The sequence below is a fragment of the Solanum stenotomum genome, chromosome 4 (genome assembly GCF_019186545.1).
Source record: "Solanum stenotomum isolate F172 chromosome 4, ASM1918654v1, whole genome shotgun sequence".
In the NCBI taxonomy this organism is placed as follows: Eukaryota; Viridiplantae; Streptophyta; class Magnoliopsida; order Solanales; family Solanaceae; genus Solanum; species Solanum stenotomum.
Window position 1 is genome coordinate 12,993,225 of NC_064285.1, and position 18,416 is coordinate 13,011,640.

At 33.6% G+C, this 18,416-nt stretch overlaps 2 protein-coding genes across 2 annotated transcripts; one reads left to right on the top strand and one right to left on the bottom strand.

Annotated features, from left to right (window-relative positions):
* Nucleotides 1-10,391: 10,391 nt before the first annotated feature.
* Nucleotides 10,392-12,058, top strand: LOC125862336 (predicted GPI-anchored protein 23). Its single transcript, XM_049542387.1, has 4 exons — nucleotides 10,392-10,489; nucleotides 10,809-10,862; nucleotides 11,660-11,843; nucleotides 11,898-12,058. Exons 1-4 carry the CDS (start codon nucleotides 10,439-10,441, stop codon nucleotides 12,056-12,058), a joined length of 450 nt encoding a protein of 149 aa, XP_049398344.1. The 5' UTR covers nucleotides 10,392-10,438.
* Nucleotides 12,059-14,802: 2,744 nt separating this feature from the next.
* LOC125862329 (glyoxylase I 4-like) lies at nucleotides 14,803-16,894 on the bottom strand. The gene is made up of 3 exons (XM_049542379.1): nucleotides 16,740-16,894; nucleotides 15,845-15,950; nucleotides 14,803-15,057 (listed from the first exon to the last, which is right to left on the bottom strand). The coding sequence occupies exons 1-3, from the start codon at nucleotides 16,892-16,894 to the stop codon at nucleotides 14,803-14,805; spliced, it is 516 nt and encodes a 171-aa protein (XP_049398336.1).
* Between the last annotated feature and the right edge of the window lie 1,522 nt (nucleotides 16,895-18,416).

An 18,416-nucleotide genomic window follows, 5' to 3' on the forward strand; every position in this document is an offset into this window, starting at 1 on the left:
ACTTGGGGGTGCTCTCGGGTCGTGACACTGAGACTACCTATGTTCCTCCCATAGACCCAGTGTTAGCTCAACATATCATGTCATTCTTGAAATGGTTGGTTGGTCCTGGAGTGCTTCCTTCTGTTCAAGCAACTCAAGCTCCCGCTAATCCCTCTGTTGCTAGCACTGCACCCAAGACGGGTGGAACGGGAGGTAACGATGCTTTCTTTCATCCTTTGTTTGGTTCTGTTATGACTGGTAATGAGCATAAAATGTTGACTAAGATTTTGAAACTAAAGCCTCCTATGTTTCTTGGTTCTGAGAATGAGTTCATCTTAGATTGCTATGAGAGGCTTCATAAGTTAGGAATTGTCCATCAGCATGGGGTTGAGTTTGTGTCCTTTCAACTTCAAGGTGAGGCTAAGCAGTGGTGGAAAGCTTATATGGAATGTAGATCTTCAACTTTACCTCCACTTACTTAGACCCAGTTTCATGCTCTGTTTTTGGAGAAATATGTGCTTAGGACTTTGAGGGATCGCAAGAAGGATGAGTTCATGGCTTTGGAAAAAAGTGTGGCTGCTTATGAGGCCAAGTTCCATGCTTTGTCTAGATATACTACTCAATTGGTGACTACTAAGGAAGAGAGAATCCAGTTATTTATTAGGGGACTAAATTCTGAGTTGCAAGTATTATCTATTCATATGACTTCTGCAGTAAGGAGCTTCAATGAGGTAACAGACTATGTTAAGAAAGTGGAGGGGGTGAAGCAAGACAGTCAGGCTAAGGCATTGGCAAAAAGGGCCAAGAACTCGGGTAACTTTCAAGGTTCTTACTCCAGGGGGTCTAGAGGCCAACGCTTGCAGCCAAGCCAATTCAGTCCGATATGCCCGCCTCCACAAGTAACTACTCAGGAACTCCATCTCATAATTTGATTCAGGATAGCCAGGGAGTCGCACCTTTAGCGGGCAACACGCCATCTTTTGATCGTATATGTTACAACTGTGGAGAGCCTGAGCATATGAGGAGAGATTGTCCCTACCCACGTATGTTAGACTCCGCGCAGTAGCACCCGCGGGAAATGGTAACAATGATCGAGGGCGTCCACAAGGTAGGCGAGAAGGTAATCAGCGAGGACGTGAAGGTAGAGGAAATGGTAATGTAGGCAGGGATAACGTGCAAACCAAGCAGAGAAGTGGCTTGTCAAGATGATAGGGCCCAGTGTTATGCCTTTCCGGGCAAAAATGAGGCAGAGGCGTCTGACATGGTGATCAAAGGTACTATTCTTGTATGTGACCGGATGACTAATGTGTTATTTGATTCGGGTTCTACTTATTCCTATGTATCTGCGCGATTTGCCTCATAATTTGATATGATTTGTGATATACTTGATGCCTCATCCATGTTTCTACCCCAGTTGGAGAGTCAGTCATCGTCACCCATGTCTATCGTGCTTGTCCTATTTTGTTTATAGATTTTCAGACTTGGGCTGATTTGGTGATTTTGGATATGACTAATTTTGATATAATCTTAGGCATGAGTTGGTTGTCCCCCTATTATGTTGTGTCAAATTGTAAGACTAAGTATGTAACTCTAGAAATTTTGAGAAGGAAAAAATTAGAGTAGGAAGGGGTGTACAAGCCTAAGCAAGCTAATATCATATCCTCTATTTGGGCTAGAAAATTGGTAGAGCAGGGTTGTTTGGCTTATTTGGCTCATGTTAGGGATGTTGAGGTTAAAACTCCATCTATTGAGTCTATTCATGTGGTGTCAGAATTTAGAGAAGTGTTTCCTAATGACTTGTCGGGTATGCCTTCGGATAGAGATATTGATTTCTGCATTGATTTAGGGCCTGGTACGGGCCCCATTTCTATCCCTCCATATTGCATGGATCCAGTAGAATTGAGAGAGCTTAAGGCTCAAATCCAAGAGCTTCTTGATAAGGGATTTATTCGTCCTAGTGCTTCCTCATGGGGTGCCCCAGTTTTGTTTGTTAACAAAAATGATGGTAGTATGAGAATGTGTATAGATTATCGGCAATTGAATAGGGTCACTGTTCGAAATAAGTACCATTTGACTCGAATATATGATCTTTTTGACCAATTGTAAGGTGCATCGGTTTTCTCTAAGATTGATCTAAAGTTTGGCTACCATCAGTTGAAAATTAGGCCCGATGATGTGCCCAAGACGAGGTTTAGAACCTGTTATGGGCACTATGGGTTTTTGGTTATGTCTTTTAGTTTAACTAATGCGCCTGCAACTTTTATGAGTTTAATGAATGGGGTGTTCAAGTCATTTCTTGATTCTTTTGTCATAGTCTTTATTGATGATATTTTTTGGTCTATTCGAAAAGTGAGGAAGACCATGCCGACCATCTTCGTATTGTTTTGGGTGTCGTTGGGAAGCAAAAGTTATATGCGAAATTTTCCAAGTGTGAATTTGGTTGACTTCTGTGGCATTTTTAGGACATGTAGTTTCAAAAGAAGAGGTAATGGTAGATCCTCAAAAGATTGAGGCGGTTAAGAAATGGGTTCGACCAAGTTTTGTGACTGAAGTTAAGAGTTTTGTGGGGCTCGCTAGCTATTACAGTCGATTTGTGAAGAACTTTGCTTCTATTGCCACTCACTTGACTAATTTAACCAAAAAGGAGATACCATTTTAATGGACTGAAAAATCTGAGGAGAGCTTCCAAAAGCTCAAGACTCTTCTGACCATCGCATCTATCCTAGCATTATCGGTAGAAGGTAAAGATTTTATCGTTTATTGTAATGCTTCACATTCTGGTTTGGGTGCTGTGCTGATGCAGGATAAGAATGTTATAGCTTATGCATTGCGTCAATTGAAGGCGCATGAGAGAAATTTCCCAACACATGATTTGGAGTTGGCAGCGGTAGAGTTTGCTCTTAAGATCTAGCATCATTACCTTTATCGTGTTAAGTGTGAGGTATTTACTGATCATCACAGTTTGCAGCATGTGTTCACTCAAAAATATCTGAATTTGAGACAATGAAGGTAGATGGAGTTACTTAAGGATTATGACGTCACCATTCAATACCATCCGGGTAAGGCTAATGTGGTGGCAGACGCTTTGAGTCGAAGAGCGGTGAGTATGGGTAGTGTAGCTTGCTTAAGTGTAACCAAACGATCTTTGGCTAAGGAAATTCAGAACTTAGAGTCTAAATTTATGCAATTGGGCATCTCAGAAAGAAGTGGGGTGTTAGCTAGTATTGAAGTGAAGGGCCACGTTCATTGAGGAGATCAAGGCCAAACAATTTGAAGATGAGAATTTGGAGGAACTTAGAAAAAAGACTGTGATTGGTAAGGCACAAGAGACCACTCTTGATGCGGAAGGCGTACTTAGTTTCAAAGGAAGAATTTGTGTTCCCCGAGTTGATGATTTGATTTAAAAGTTGTTGATAGAGTATCATGGGTCGCGATATTCTATTCATCTGGGTGTGACCAAGATGAAGTGAATTTATTGGTGGCTGGGCATGAAGAAGGATATAACGGAGTTTTGTGGCTACGTGTCAAAATTGCCAACAAGTGAAGTATGAACACCAAAGGCCTGCAAGTTTACTTCAAAGAATGCCAATTCCGAAATGGAAGTGGGAAATGATAGCAATGGATTTTGTGGTAGGTCTTCCCAAGACTTTAGGGAAGTTTGATTCTATTTGGGTAGTGGTTGATAGATTGACTAAGTCAGCACATTTTATTCCGATAAGAATAGATTATAATACTGAACAATTGACCAAGGTGTATGTAAAAGAGATAGTAAGGTTGCATGGGGTGCCCCTTTCTATCATCTCAGACCGTGGTACCTAATTCACATCCAAGTTTTAGAGGAAGTTACAAGATAAATTGGGCACACAACTCACTTTTAGTACAACCTTCCATCCACAGACAGACGGGCAATCAGAGAGGACTATTCAAGTGTTAGAAGACATGTTGAGGGAATGTGTGATTGATTTTGGAGGGCATTGGGATAAGTTCTTACCTTTGTGTGAATTCTCTTATAGTAATAATTATAACTCCAGCATAGATATGACACCATTTGAGGCACTTTATGGGAGAGGATATAGATCACCCATAGGTTAGTTCGAGGCTGGAGATGTGAAACCTTTGGGGGTTGATTTAGTGAAAGATGCTCAAGATAAGGTGATGAGTATTCAAGCTAAGCTTTTAGCAGCCCAGAGTAGACAAAATAAGTATGCGGACCATAAGGTAAGAGACATGACATTTCAAACCGGTGAGAATGTTCCTCTTAAGGTATCACCCATGAAATGGGTGATGAGATTTGGTAAGAAAGGTAAGTTAAGTCCACGATACATTGGTCCCTTTGAGGTTCTTGAATGTGTAAGACCAGTGGCGTATAGATTGGCTTTACCTCCTAATTTATCGGGTGTTCATCCGGTATTTCATGTGTCCATGTTGAAGAGATATCATGGTGACGGGGAATATATCATTAAGTGAGACTCAATTGTGTTAGACAAAGACCTCCAATATGAAGAGGAACTGATTGCGATTCTTGATCGTGATGTGTGCAAGTTGAGGTCCAAAGAGATTAATTCCGTGAAGGTTCAATGGAAGCATCGTTCAATTGAGGAAGCTACTTGGGAAACCGAGAGGGACATGCAAGATAAGTATCCCTAATTGTTCGTCAATTCAGGTACTACGCCATTCCTTCCTTAGCCTATTTTTCCTAAGTTTGTCACTCGGGGACGAGTGATGGGTAAATTGGTATCTATTGTAATGACCGAGTTTCGTCGTTATAGAAAAGCCAACGGAGGAAATTTTTGGGTCGAAAAACTTTTTCGTAGTAACTTGAAATTTTTCAATCTAGTCCAGATATGGACGAAATCAGAGTCTTTGAGGTGTGGGGAAATCTGGTAACAATCGGGTGACTTATTTATGATTTTGATTACATGAGTAGTTAGATAAGTTGTGAAGGAATCCGTACAACTTTACAGAATTGAATTCGGGCGAGTAAAACTCCCGGAATCTATCTTAGCGTGAATGGGATTTTCTGAGTGTTGTTGGTTAGAGGTTTGTTTTGAAATGGGGGTCTTGAAATTATTAAAATAGTTCACTGTTTCGTGCAAGCCGCGTAGGCAATAGGGGTTTGTCGCTCTGGCGGGGCCGCTGTAGTGGGGTGATAGCCACTGTGGCGGGCCAGACGCGACTTAAAGTCGTAAATAAACCCCTAAACGACTTTATTCTGCACTTTTTGATTTTTAGAGCTAAGGAACGAACCCATGTGACTTTTGACAGTTTTCCACCATTTTTGAGGCTAAAGGTAAGCTTTTCACTCCCCAAATCCATTTTTCGATCCTTAGAACGTATTAGAATGGGTAATTAATTATCGATGGTGGAGGGTTTTGATCTAGATTCTATGGTGGAAACAACCCTATTTTGGATATTTGGGATCATGGGTATGATCTAGGGTTCATAGAATTGTTAGCAATTCGGGTAATTAGTGATTGTTTATTGATTCTCGTATTATATTGATTGTTTGTAGACCAAGAACAAGCGAAACGAATTTGAAAAGGGAATGATCAAATTTCTTCGGGTTTTAAGCTTGTTTTGAGGTATGTGATGGTTCTGATTCTATGATTGTGTGATGTATGTTTGTTCTTGCTTCATTATGATACATATATGTTTGTGAATGTTGCGGTATTGATCACACTTGTTGTAGATGAGATAGATGAATGATAAATGTCATGAATCATGACTTATTTATATGAACTTGAGAAGATACTTGTGATTGTGATTATGGTGTGTTGAATGGATCGGTTGCCACGTTTCGGCATAACTAATTGGGATCGGTTGCCATGTTCCGGCATAATTATGGGATCGATTGCCCCGTTCCGGCATAATCAATAGTTTGAGGTTGTATCCCTTCTTGTTTAGACCTGTTGAACTTTAGATTTTTTGGTATATTGACTTTCAGGTTCTAGGCGTATTTTCCGCATTTGTTTAGTTGTTAGACTGTTGGGTAGGAGTTTATGGGAACTCCCTATTTCTTTCCTTAGTATTTAACTTGTTTCGTATCCTTAATGCTTTAGTTTCTGTTTTAGTTGCTTGGTTTGAGTTGTAGTAGTGGTTCTCCCACCGGAGGGTTAGTGTGAGTGTGAATCACGATGGTCTGGGTCGTGACATGCTCATACTTTGGACAAGAGTGCATAATACCATAAGAAGGATATGTTATGAGGTGTTCAAATCACAATGATCAAATGATAAGATGTGAAATCGCAAGTTGTAAAATAAAATTCTTGAAAAATTATCGTAAGTTATTTTGATAAGCTTTTAGAAATTTGGGTCAAAGTCTTGGATCTCTTCTCCCTATATATATAGAGAGAGAGAGAGAGTTGGAGGGACCAAAAATTATCAAATTACAACTTCAAAATAGAGGGATATTCACAATTTGTTGAGACTACAGAAGAACATCGTGTGGGTTGTTATGTATGTATTGTTTTCCTTCATATAACATTAGGTAAAGATTTCTAAGCCCTCTTATATCGTAAATTTTGAAGTTATACGCTTTTATCGACGTAAGAATCTTTTTTTTGTTTGTATGTACGTTGTGAACTGTTTAAGGTGGCGGTTGAGTTTAGGGGTCGTTTGGTGTGATGGATAGGGAGTGTTAATCCCGGGATAAATTTTAAGTACTCTTTATTTCCTTGTTTGGTTGGAAAGCTTGGGATAACTTATCCCAAGATTAGGAATTAGTACCGGGATAAGTTATCCCTCCCATTTGGTGGTATAGTAATCCCCGGATAGAATAGGAAAATGACAACTATATCCCTTTAAACCCTTTGTATACATCATTTTTCACATTTATGTATATTTACATTATTTTTAATATCATGTATACTAATATTCATTACTTCTTATTTTTATGATAATTATTTATATTTTTCTATTAAAAAATTACACTATATAAATATAATTTTTATTTATGAATTTATTTGACTAATTCTTATGTTTATTTATATTTTGTTTTCCCATAAATCTTCATTCACTTTAATAAAACTTAAAGAGGAAAATTCTATTTTTAAGCTAAATAAGAAAAAAGTTTTATTTTTAAATACATATGGTACTTACCATGAGAATGCATAAACAAAAATATTTAAGCTAAATTAAATAAAGGTTTAATTTTTAAAAATAAATAATTAAAGTTTGCAAAGAAAATATTAAAAACTAAATAAAAGGAAGGGTAATTTTGTAAACAAACAACTTGTTCTTAAAATTTATGCAATATATATTGTTTTAATACAATAAATCAAACACTCAATAAGAAATAATCTTAACACAACTTATCCCATCATAACCAATCTCAACATTACCTATCCCAACATAACTTATCTCATCATAACTTATATTCTATTTATACCTCACTTTTCACATTTATGTATAACTATTTTTGAAAGTCTTCAACCTCCTTAATCTTAGATAATTCTTTTACAAAAAAATAAAGAAAAACTCATTACTAAAAATAATATATTATGTAATGCAAAATCATAGTACATATCTTATTATAAATTTGTTTTTTCACTAAACAAAAATATTAGCATATGNCCCCCCCCCCCCCCCCCCCCCCCCTCTCCAATATTATTTTTAATATCATGTATAATAATACTCACTACTCTTTATTTTTATGATAATTTTTCATATGTTTCTATTAAAAATTACACTATATAAATATAGTTTTTATTAATGAGTATATTTGACTAATTCTTATGTTTATTTATATTTTTTGATTTCTCACAAATCCTCTTTTACTTTAACAAACTTAAGATGGAAATTCTATTTTTTAAGCTAAATAAGAAAAAAAAATTATTTTTCAATACATACGGTGCCATAGTGGGAATGCACACACAAAAATATTTAAACTAAATAAGATGCAAGTTTTATTTTTTTTTAAAAATGAATAATTAAAGCTTGCAAAGAAACTACCAAAAACTAAATAAAGTGAAGGGTAATTTTGTAACAAACAACTTGTTCTTAAAATTTATGCAATACATATTATTTTGAATACAACAAACCAAACACTCAATAAAAAATAACCTCATCATAACTTATCCCATCATAACTAATCTCATCATAACTTATCCCATCATAACTAATTCCATCATAACTTGTTTTCAAACCAAACGACCCCTTATTGTATTGTTCTTATTCTGCTTAAGTATCATATTGGATTGCTTACAAGGTATGTTAAGGATAAACCTTCTCTACAAGTTTTCTTCAGCATCGTATAGTTGATACGACTTATTCTTTATCACCATAGTACTCACTGCAACCATAATGATTGTTGATGAAGTTGGCTACTGAGTTATATATATGTATACATGTGATCTTCCCTTATCGGGATTAGAGGGTATTTGGATTGGCTTAAAAGTTGGTCAAACATACTTTTTAAAGTCAGATTTTGATTTCTGGAAGTGTTTGACAAATATAAAAATAACTTAAAATAAGTCAAAAATGACTTAAAATAAGTTAGGAAGTGTTTGGCAAGGTTAAAATAACTTAAAACAAGTTTAAAACGACTTAAAATAAGTTAAAAATCAAAAGTAGGCCTTTCCCTACTTTTTATTTTTTGACTTAAAAGTCATTTAAGTTTGATTTTTAGTTTTTTACTGAAGAATTACTTTTTTATGCCTGTCCAAACGGGCTCTTAGTCTTGTTTAGTTGTTGCCACATGTTAAAAGTGACGTAAGAATCTTCTTGTAATTATCTATTGATAGTTCATTGTCTTGCCAATGCCTTAAGGAGTTTGTAATTAGTTGCTTAGAATTTCATATTGATATTGACAACACAACAATTGGTTTGGCGTATATGATTGCAATGCTTATAAACTACATAACTCGCTTATAGGCCTTTGGCGTATCTTGACACCGGTAGAACTAAAGAATTAGAGTAGCAATTTTATCTTCGGATAAATAGCAGCGTGGCTGCCTATTGAGTTACGGTGGTGACATGTTAAGTGTTTTACCTATTTGTTAGCGACCTTATACTTTGATACGACATATAAATTGATGTGCAAGTCACTTAGAAAATCACCTTACTTGTTGATAAGTTAGATGATTGTTTGATGCATATAGTGGTTATCTCATCATCTATTAGTATGTAGGATTAAGTCTTTGAGCCATATACATATGGATTTCTCTTTACTTGTTGCCTAGAAAGTTTATTGACAAGCGTACCTTGACTATGTGCCTATATTTTGCTTATAAGAGCTATAAATTGTCCAAAGAGACCATCTTGAAGCATGTAGAGTCATATTGATGTCTACTTACTCATGGACTTGCTTAACGCCTAATTTGACATTAGAGGCCCTTAGTAGAGCCTTGTTTGCTCCAGGTTCCGTTTTAGGAGCCCAAAAAGTCTCAAATACAAATATATAAGCCCAAAAAGTCTCAAATACAAATATATAATCTCAAAAGGTTCAAAATATAGATACAAGAGCCAAGTGTACTACTCAAGATACAATAAAACTTAGGAAATATATGACTAGTTGTTCTAATCAAATCACTCGTAGCCTTATTCGATTGTTAGCTATTGGGATAGATATAGAAATTCCCCGTTGGGATCTATAGTCTATTATTAGTGACCACATATTTAGATAAAGTGTAATGATTTAGTCATATAAGTCACTTATAAAGCCACATTGCTTGCTTTGGGGCTATTTGATTGTTTGTTTTGCCCTCTAGGCTAGGGATTTGACTTATTGCCTTCAGGGCTATGTACAGATTGCCTTAGGGGCATTCGGGGCTATATGCATAGTGCCTTAGGTCTATATACAGATTGTCTTTGGGGATATATATAAATTGCCTAAGGAGATATATAAAGATTACCTAAAGGGCTATTGAGGTATAATGATTGTCGTCGTTGGGGCTATACAATAGTAGAGAAAACAAATTTTATACATGATATTTCACGTTAATTGTCTCGGACATTTCACATTAATTGTCTGCTCCCCACCTTTCAAGTTTCAACACACTCCACTTTCACCCCACCTACATACCCTCCCCCCCCCCCAACTCCTACCCTCCACCCCGCTTATATAACATTTTCCTAAATTATATATAAAATATTTTTAAGAAAATATTTTTTGTTAATTACTTATCAAACACTAAAAAATAAATAATTATTTGTCTTTTAGGAAAATATTTTACAAGAAAATATGTTTTAGCAATTTCTTTTCTATTTTATCCCAAAAAAAACGGATCAAGAATTCCTTTTGATATGTTGTTAACCAATCCAAAGCCATAGTTCATGCTAGTACCAATCAAGTTCTGGAATTTTGTCCTCCATAAGTTAGAAAATGTATCCATTTAGCTCACCTTTGAGCTCATAAATCCACCTATATATATTTTCCCACATATCAAATCATTTCATCATAATTTGCATTCAATTACTACCTTACTTCATAACACAAACATAAATCACAAAATTAATTAACATGGCTAGCAAAGACTTCTATAGCAGTGGTAAAGTTCCCGGCCAAGCTCAGGTATACTCGATTTATATATTATTATGCTCACTTTACCTTTAGCGAAGCGATCAATTTCATGTCTCATTACATTTACTTTTTACATGAGATCTGTAAAATATAACATAAGAAATTGATGAATAAGACATAGAAGATATTTCAAAATTTATTTAATTGTAACTGATTATAAAAGATCATTTTTTCTTTCTGAAATTTGCACAAGTGACATTATAACTTTTTATCATAATTCGATACATTTAATTAAATTCTTGCAAAGTAGTGTTAGATGACACAATTCTATATAGTAATAGTAAAGTAACTTTTTTCCCATCAATTGCAGATAAGAAGGGATGAATCGACAGACCAAGGCCAAGTAACCAATTTGATTCAAGAGGTATTAACATAACTCTACCATATGTTAGTGTATGGGTGGCAAAATGAGCCATTGAAAATATTACTTTATCTAATTTGATGTTTATGATTTATCTATTTATTAATTCAGCCTATTTTAATCAGTTCAATTTTCACAAATTTAAAAGTAGTAATTGATTTGTGTTAAAGTATGTAGTCTAACTGTATCAAAATATTTAAATAAAGATAGGAGAATTTTTTTTATTAATTTTATTTGGTTATTAAATAAAATATAGAAGAAAATAAACAATAAATTTAAATTCAACGAGTGTTAGGAAGGTTGGATTATTCTTGACCGAATTCAGTTCAACCTAAGTAACTTTTCAACGGGTGCTGAAATCATCCATATATTGATTCAACCATCTTTAAGCCAACACATTCAATCTGAACCGCTCATTTACAAACCCTCATGTTAGTATGATATTTTGTTAATTTTAGTAATAAATTAAAGGGAAAAAAGTCTGAAATATATCCAAACTTTGACCGAAATTGTTGTAACAATACCGAATTTTGGAAATGATCTTTCACCCCTGCACTATTTAATATTGTATTTTAAAGGTATATATGTACCCACGTGGACATCATAAATATTGCATCATTATAAATAGTAACGTGTCCACGTGGGCCTATATATACCTTTAAAATATACTATTAAATAGTGCAGGGGTAAAAGGTCATCCATAAAGTTTGGTATCATAACAGCAATTTTGGCCAAAGTTGAAGTATTTTTCACTCTTTTCCCTAAATTAAATATGTCTGATAAGTGGTTGATGATTGAAGACCGGAACACAAGTGAAGAACATGGCTCAAGGAGCAGCACAAGGAGCGGCTAATGTGGCTCATGGAGCTGCAAATATGGCTCAAGGAGCAGCACATGGTGCTGTTAATGTGGCTCATGGAGCAGCACAAGGTGTAGCTAATGTGGCTCATGGAGCTGCAAACATGGCTCAAGGAGCAGCACATGGTGCAGTTAATGTGGCTCATGGAGCTGCAAATATGGCTCAAGGAGCAGCACAAGGTGCAACACAAGGTGTATCTAATGTGGCTCATGGAGCTGCAAGCATGGCTCAAAACACTGCTGAAGTTGTAAAGAACACTCTGGGAATCAATCACCCTAGCAACACCACTACAGGCACTGCTTCTGCTGTCAATATTACCGAAGGCGGATCCAGGATTTAAAGTTTGATGCTGAGTGAAACATTTTTCCTAATGCTAAAATAATTTTTTAAATTTCGTCTTTATTTTTGTTATTACTATTATTGTAAACTGTAAGCTGTAGCAACTATGGTTTGTTGCTAGCAAGCATGCACACTACAACAATATTTATCTAGTTGTACTATTTCCAGCTTTCCTAGAAAATTATATTACTTTTAGTTATTATTGTAATTAAGTTAGCCAAGATTTTGCGTTTGGCACCAGTAACCTAAAACTATTTTGCTTCTAGTAGTTAACAATTCCAAAACTAATTATAAGTCATTATTCCATCTTTTGTCAAATCATCTTGTTTCATGCATTTTTGATTGAACATTCGAGTCTTAATTTGGTGAATAGTTGTAGAAAATTTTGAAGAACCACCATTGAAGGTTTAAATCGAGATTGATTTTTTTTCATTCCCGACCATTATTGAACTCAGTCACTATGGTGTAGAAGATATTCAAGAATAAGGAAGAAGAATGAAGAAGAGAGAAGATTTCTTATTGATTCAATGGAGAGTTTGGAGAAAAAGTCTTAACTTTATTAAGAGTGCATTTGGGATCTTTATAACTAACTAATTCTAACTATCTAATTATATGGGCTAATCAGTTTATTGGGCCACAATTTACATCATTCTGTCCAATATCCCCCTCAAGCTAAGAGTGGTAAACAAATTATTTGGACATGAGAACTTCATGCTTGAGTGGTAAACAAATTATTTGGACATGAGAACTTCATGTTGTGGTCTGCTTAGGCCTTTTGTAAGAATATCAATTGGCTGGGATCTTTAGTTGATATGTATTCTGTTCTAACCAATCATTTCTGAATGTAAGAATATCAATTGGCTGGGATCTTTAGTTGATATGTATTCTGTTCTAACCAATCATTTCTGAAATTCTTCTCGACAATCAATTTCAATATGTTTGGTTCTTTCATGAAATACTGGATTGACAGCAATTTGAATTGCTAACTTATTATCACTGTAAATGTATACCAAGATCCTTCATTAATCCTGTTAAATTAGGTTTTAGGCCTAACTCACACCCTAAAAGCTAGCTCAAAGGGAGGAGGATTGCCCAAGCCTTATAAGGAGTCCACCCATCTCATTAACCACCGATGTGGGACTTTTGTCATTCTTTTTAACAAATCCAATCAACCAAATTAGTTCAGACATTGTGGTTGTCATGCGTAATTCTATATATATTCAGCCTCTGTTGAACTTCTTGAAAGACTAGTATTTTGCTTGTTTGACTTCCATGAGATGAGTGAATCACCTAGTTGTACAATAAAACCTATAACTGACCTTCTAGTGTGAAAGAGCATGATGCCTAGTCAGCATCACAAAATGCTGAAATTATCTCTTTCTTGTTGCTAGACATGAGAATTCCTAAGCCTGCAGGTTGTTGTTTGATATTTTTGACTATTCTGAGAGCTACTTCCATATGCGATCTTTACGGTTGCTGCAGAAACTAACGTGTTTATAAACTATATGCTATATCAGGTCTTGTTACAGTTAGGTATAACAATTTTTCAATCAGCCTTTGATAACTTGCATGATCCTCTATCAATAAAAAATAGATATATAATATATCGAGGGGATAAAAAATAAAAAATCATTTATTTTTAATGGGTCATATATAACACAATCTATATTATTTGGCATCTAGTAGCTAACAATTCCTAAACTAATTATAAGAGTCGTTAGTCCACCTTTGGTCTAATCATCTTGTTTCATGCCTCTTTGATTGATCATTCGAGTCTTTATTTGGTGAATAGTTGTAGAAATTTTTAAAGAATCACCATTGAAGGTTTAAATCAAGCTTGAATTTTTTTCATCCCTGATCGTCATATTTTGATGGAAAATATATGTTTTGTTAAGGGGTCAAATCTGTTGTTTTAGATTTTATATGTTAATCCAATATCGCTTTCATTTATTATTCATTCTAAGGAAAGTTTCTTAATAACAAACTAAGAATGGTCTTATAGTTCCTTGTGCTCCAGTAAAAAAGTCCCTTACTTCGACATCTATAAAAGTGTATTTGTGTGTTGCACGTAGAGTTTATGAGAAAGACAAACTAATAAGGTAAATGACTACTTATCATCCCTTATGAGTGGAACCAATTCAATAAAATATTTCCACGAGAAACTTCAATATGTCAATAAAGTGGTGAAAAGAGAATCACATATAATGATCTTCTTGATCGTTCTGTAATTTTGCGAATTTTCCATGTTTTACCTTTTTTCATAGCTTATCTTTGGCGTTGCGGCCTTTACAGATGTGTGACACAATTTACGAGGTGATTGAATGGGTAATGGGTGATTTTTTAGTTTTGAAGGTCTGAAAATTGAGAAGTTTTGATCCAAGTCAACATTTCAGGTAAAGTATGGAATCATAATGAAATTTCATCGACTTCGTTGGATCCAAAATATGACTTTTGAATTAGTTGCATAATTAATTCGATCCCAAGGTATTCATGAGTGATTCAAGTTATTGATTGAAAATTTAAAATTCAAAATACTTGAATTGACTTTAGTCAACATTCTATCTCTGATATAAATTAAGTACTTATTCAACATTTATGTACCTAAATCCAGGTCACATTTCAAATCAATAAAGCTACCAAAACTATCATCCATTTGAACATTTCAACATATAATCGCCAAATTAATTTATTATAACAACAATTCTGAATAAGTGTTAAACCAAGGAGCAGTAATTAACTTCTAGTTTAAGGAATATAATTGAGTGGGACATATTCCATTTGTGATGTTGTGTGAAGATTATGTGTGGAGCAAGACCTAGCCATCTCCCCAACAAGTGGAATGATAGGAAGTTTATCACAATTGCAAATTTCAACCATAAATCCATCTGGATCATGGAAAAAGAGTTGATCCACATATATCCCTCCTTCCTCAACTAGCTGTTTAACGTACTCAATCCCCATTTCTGTAAGCTTCTTCTCCACTCCACCTATGCTCTCACACTGCATGCATGCAAAGTTTAATTAGAAACAAACGCTAGTCTAAATAATTATATGCACTAATATTGTAAAACCTAAGGTAATTCTGTTTAGTACGTAAGACAGAATTACTATGAGGAGGATCTAGAATTTGAACATGTGTTATTGATTCAAGATCAATTAAAATGCTACTACGACTAATTTGAATTCGATTGAAGTCATAATTCTTTCGTTACACCCAACTACAATATGATGCGCTATAACAAGTTAAATTATGAAACTATATGGAGTATATAAGTTTTTCTCTTATATATATATGTTGTCTCTGTCTTTTTATGATTTCAATTTATTTTTTTACATTTTCCCAATCGATAGTTCTGTTTTTCACGAAAACTTAATAACATTATATATATATATATATATATATATATAAAATAACATGATCTCATGCATGAACAAATTGTGCCGACTAAGTGGGGGTTCATGGGTTCGGACAAATTTAATAACTTTTTCGTAAATCTTGTATCTGTATTAGAAAAATAAATATATAAATTAACTTGTGAACTTTCTAACAAAATTGACTGGTGGCTTAGTGGTAAGAAAGGGGTCATGAAATGCTCTGCCACGATAGAGTTGTGAGTTTGAACTCCATTATCATCAAAAGTTTTTCTTTTAAAGGAAAACATGCTTTACAAAACTTTTCTTTTCTTTAGAACCCAAACTCCTAAGTCTTGATCCTGGCTCTAACTCAAATTATTACTAGTATAGAAAATACACAAGGAAACAAAAGGGAAAAATAAAAAACAAGAACCTGAAAAGATATATGATTGTCTTTGGGATTAATTTCAGTTTTCTTTGGCAATTTTTCTGAATCTTCCAACTGAAGTAAATGAATCCCTATCCCGTGACCATATAACCTATTCGTAAAACAAGAATCCCAGGTCAAAAGTTTGACAAAAAATTGATTATTCAAAATCAAAATATATAGGTCATGTCATATCAATTATATTACTACCTCCGTTTTAATTTATTTGATATATTTTGACTTGATATAAAGTTTGAAAATATTAAAAATAATTTTTTAAATGTTATGGTTTTAAATTTCATATATGTCAAATATATCAAAATGTAATTTAATCTTATGATCTTAAAGATACTATCAAAAGTTAAAATTAAAAAATTATTTTTAAAAAAAATCATTCTTTTTTACATGAGCTAAAAAAACAGGTCAAACAATTTTATTTTTATTCAATCGGAGGTCAAACAAACTGAAAGGTAAAGAGGACAAATTAGTTTCTTTTAATTTATACTTTAATTTATTTTCTCCCTTTAATTTGATTAGTATCTGTATATATATATTTGACATTCTTCTACTTTATTTTCTCCCCTTAATTTGATTAGTATCTGTATATATATATTTGACATTCTTCCTTTCCCATAATCAATACTCTCTCCATACCATTTTACGTGGGACGGTTTAACTTGACATAATATTTAAGATTTTTAAAAAAAATTTGTGCCCTATAACAATTAATTAGATATTAATGTGACAATAAGTTAGAAATTTTTAAAATTAAATTATTTCTAATTTTAAAAAGCTGATATTCTAAAAGACTAAAAAGAAAATAGTGCTACATAAAATGAGACGGATGAGACGGATGAAATAATAACGATACGAAAGAAAAGAATTTAAATCGTGAAATTACCAAGCCCCATTGAAATTGAAAGATGTAGGTCTTCTTACAGGGATAAATCCAAGAACATTTTTGTAAAAATCAATAGATTCTTCAAGTGATGTACAAACACGGGATATATGATTTAAGGATGTCAAAGCTAGTGGATTTCCATTATTTCCCTTCATCCCTTTTTTTTCTTATAAATCAAATAATTCGGTTTACCAGGGATATAACAATCAAATTAAAGGACAAATTTATTTAGAAGAAAAAAAAAACAAGTTAGAGGGATATATATGGATATTAATGGATGTATTTGAATGTGTAAAGAGGGGAAAATGAGTTTATGTAAATATATAGAAGCCATGTTTGACACTTGGAATTTGTAAAATCCACGTGTCAAATAAAATAATAACATGACACGTAGATCGTACGTTGGTTGATGAGTTGGACCGTTGCTGTAAGCTAGCAAATAGGACATGTAAAATGTAAGCTATGATATTATTGCTGTAAGCGAGTATATTGGATGTGTAAAACGTAAGTTATATTATTCAATGATTTGAATCCTTCTCTACGTAAACCAGTAGAAAATTCTTGAAACATTCCACAAATTTAAGGAAAAACCTATGTTATAAGATATATATTTATATCATATATATTAAGTTTATCTATATTTTTAAATAATTACGTATTTTATCATTAATTAAGAATTTTTTATCTTATATTAAGGAAGAAATACTTAGATACATGTATTTTTGCAACCAGATACATTGAAATAGGGAGGGAGGCTAGCAAGATAGATATGTATTCCAGACACATGTGAATCACATTAGATACATGTTAACTCGGGGGCAGAGCCACCTTGTCTCTGAACCCCCTTCGACGAATAATTATACAATTTATATATGGTTAAAGTAATTTTACTTTTCTATGTATATATAGTAGATGTCGAACTTCCTTTGGCTAGTTCATGTGTCTATTTCTTCAGATTTTGAATCCCCTTAGTCAAAATCTTGGCTCCGTCACTACATGTATCGGTGCGATTCACATATATCTAGGATACCAAATACATAAGAGAGTGACGAGCGAGATTTGTTATGAATCTCAGATACATGAAAATTCATTTGGATATAGTGTATCTACAACGTATCTGGACATATTTGGATACATCAAAATCTAATAAGATTCGTTATATTGCAAACTAGAGCGCGTGTTTTTAAGTAATTGACTCCTAAACTAGTGGAATTTCAATAAGTTTCCCAATATTTGACCCATAAGTTTCATATTTTTTTATTTTTTTTTAAACTCGCGTGAGGAGAGAAAAAAAAAAGGATTCGATGTACATAGTATTTTTTTATTATTACTTACACGTATAACAATTCAAAAAGTGAACGGTAAATTCGATGTTTGTTTATGTATGTAAAAGATCCCGAAGTCTTTGTCAACCGTCAACGTTCAATCAGTAGATTGTAAGTAATCCATGTACATAGTATTTATTATTATTATTATTATAATAATAATAATAATAATAATAATAATAATAATAATAATAATAATAATATAATTATGATTATTAATACTATGATTATGAGAAACTTAAATCAATTTTTGTGAGTATATTTTTTCGTTTGCATTTTATACAATGTTCAATACATTCTCAAAGTTATTAAAATTTTAGTATACTTTGTTTCATCTTATTTTTAAAATACT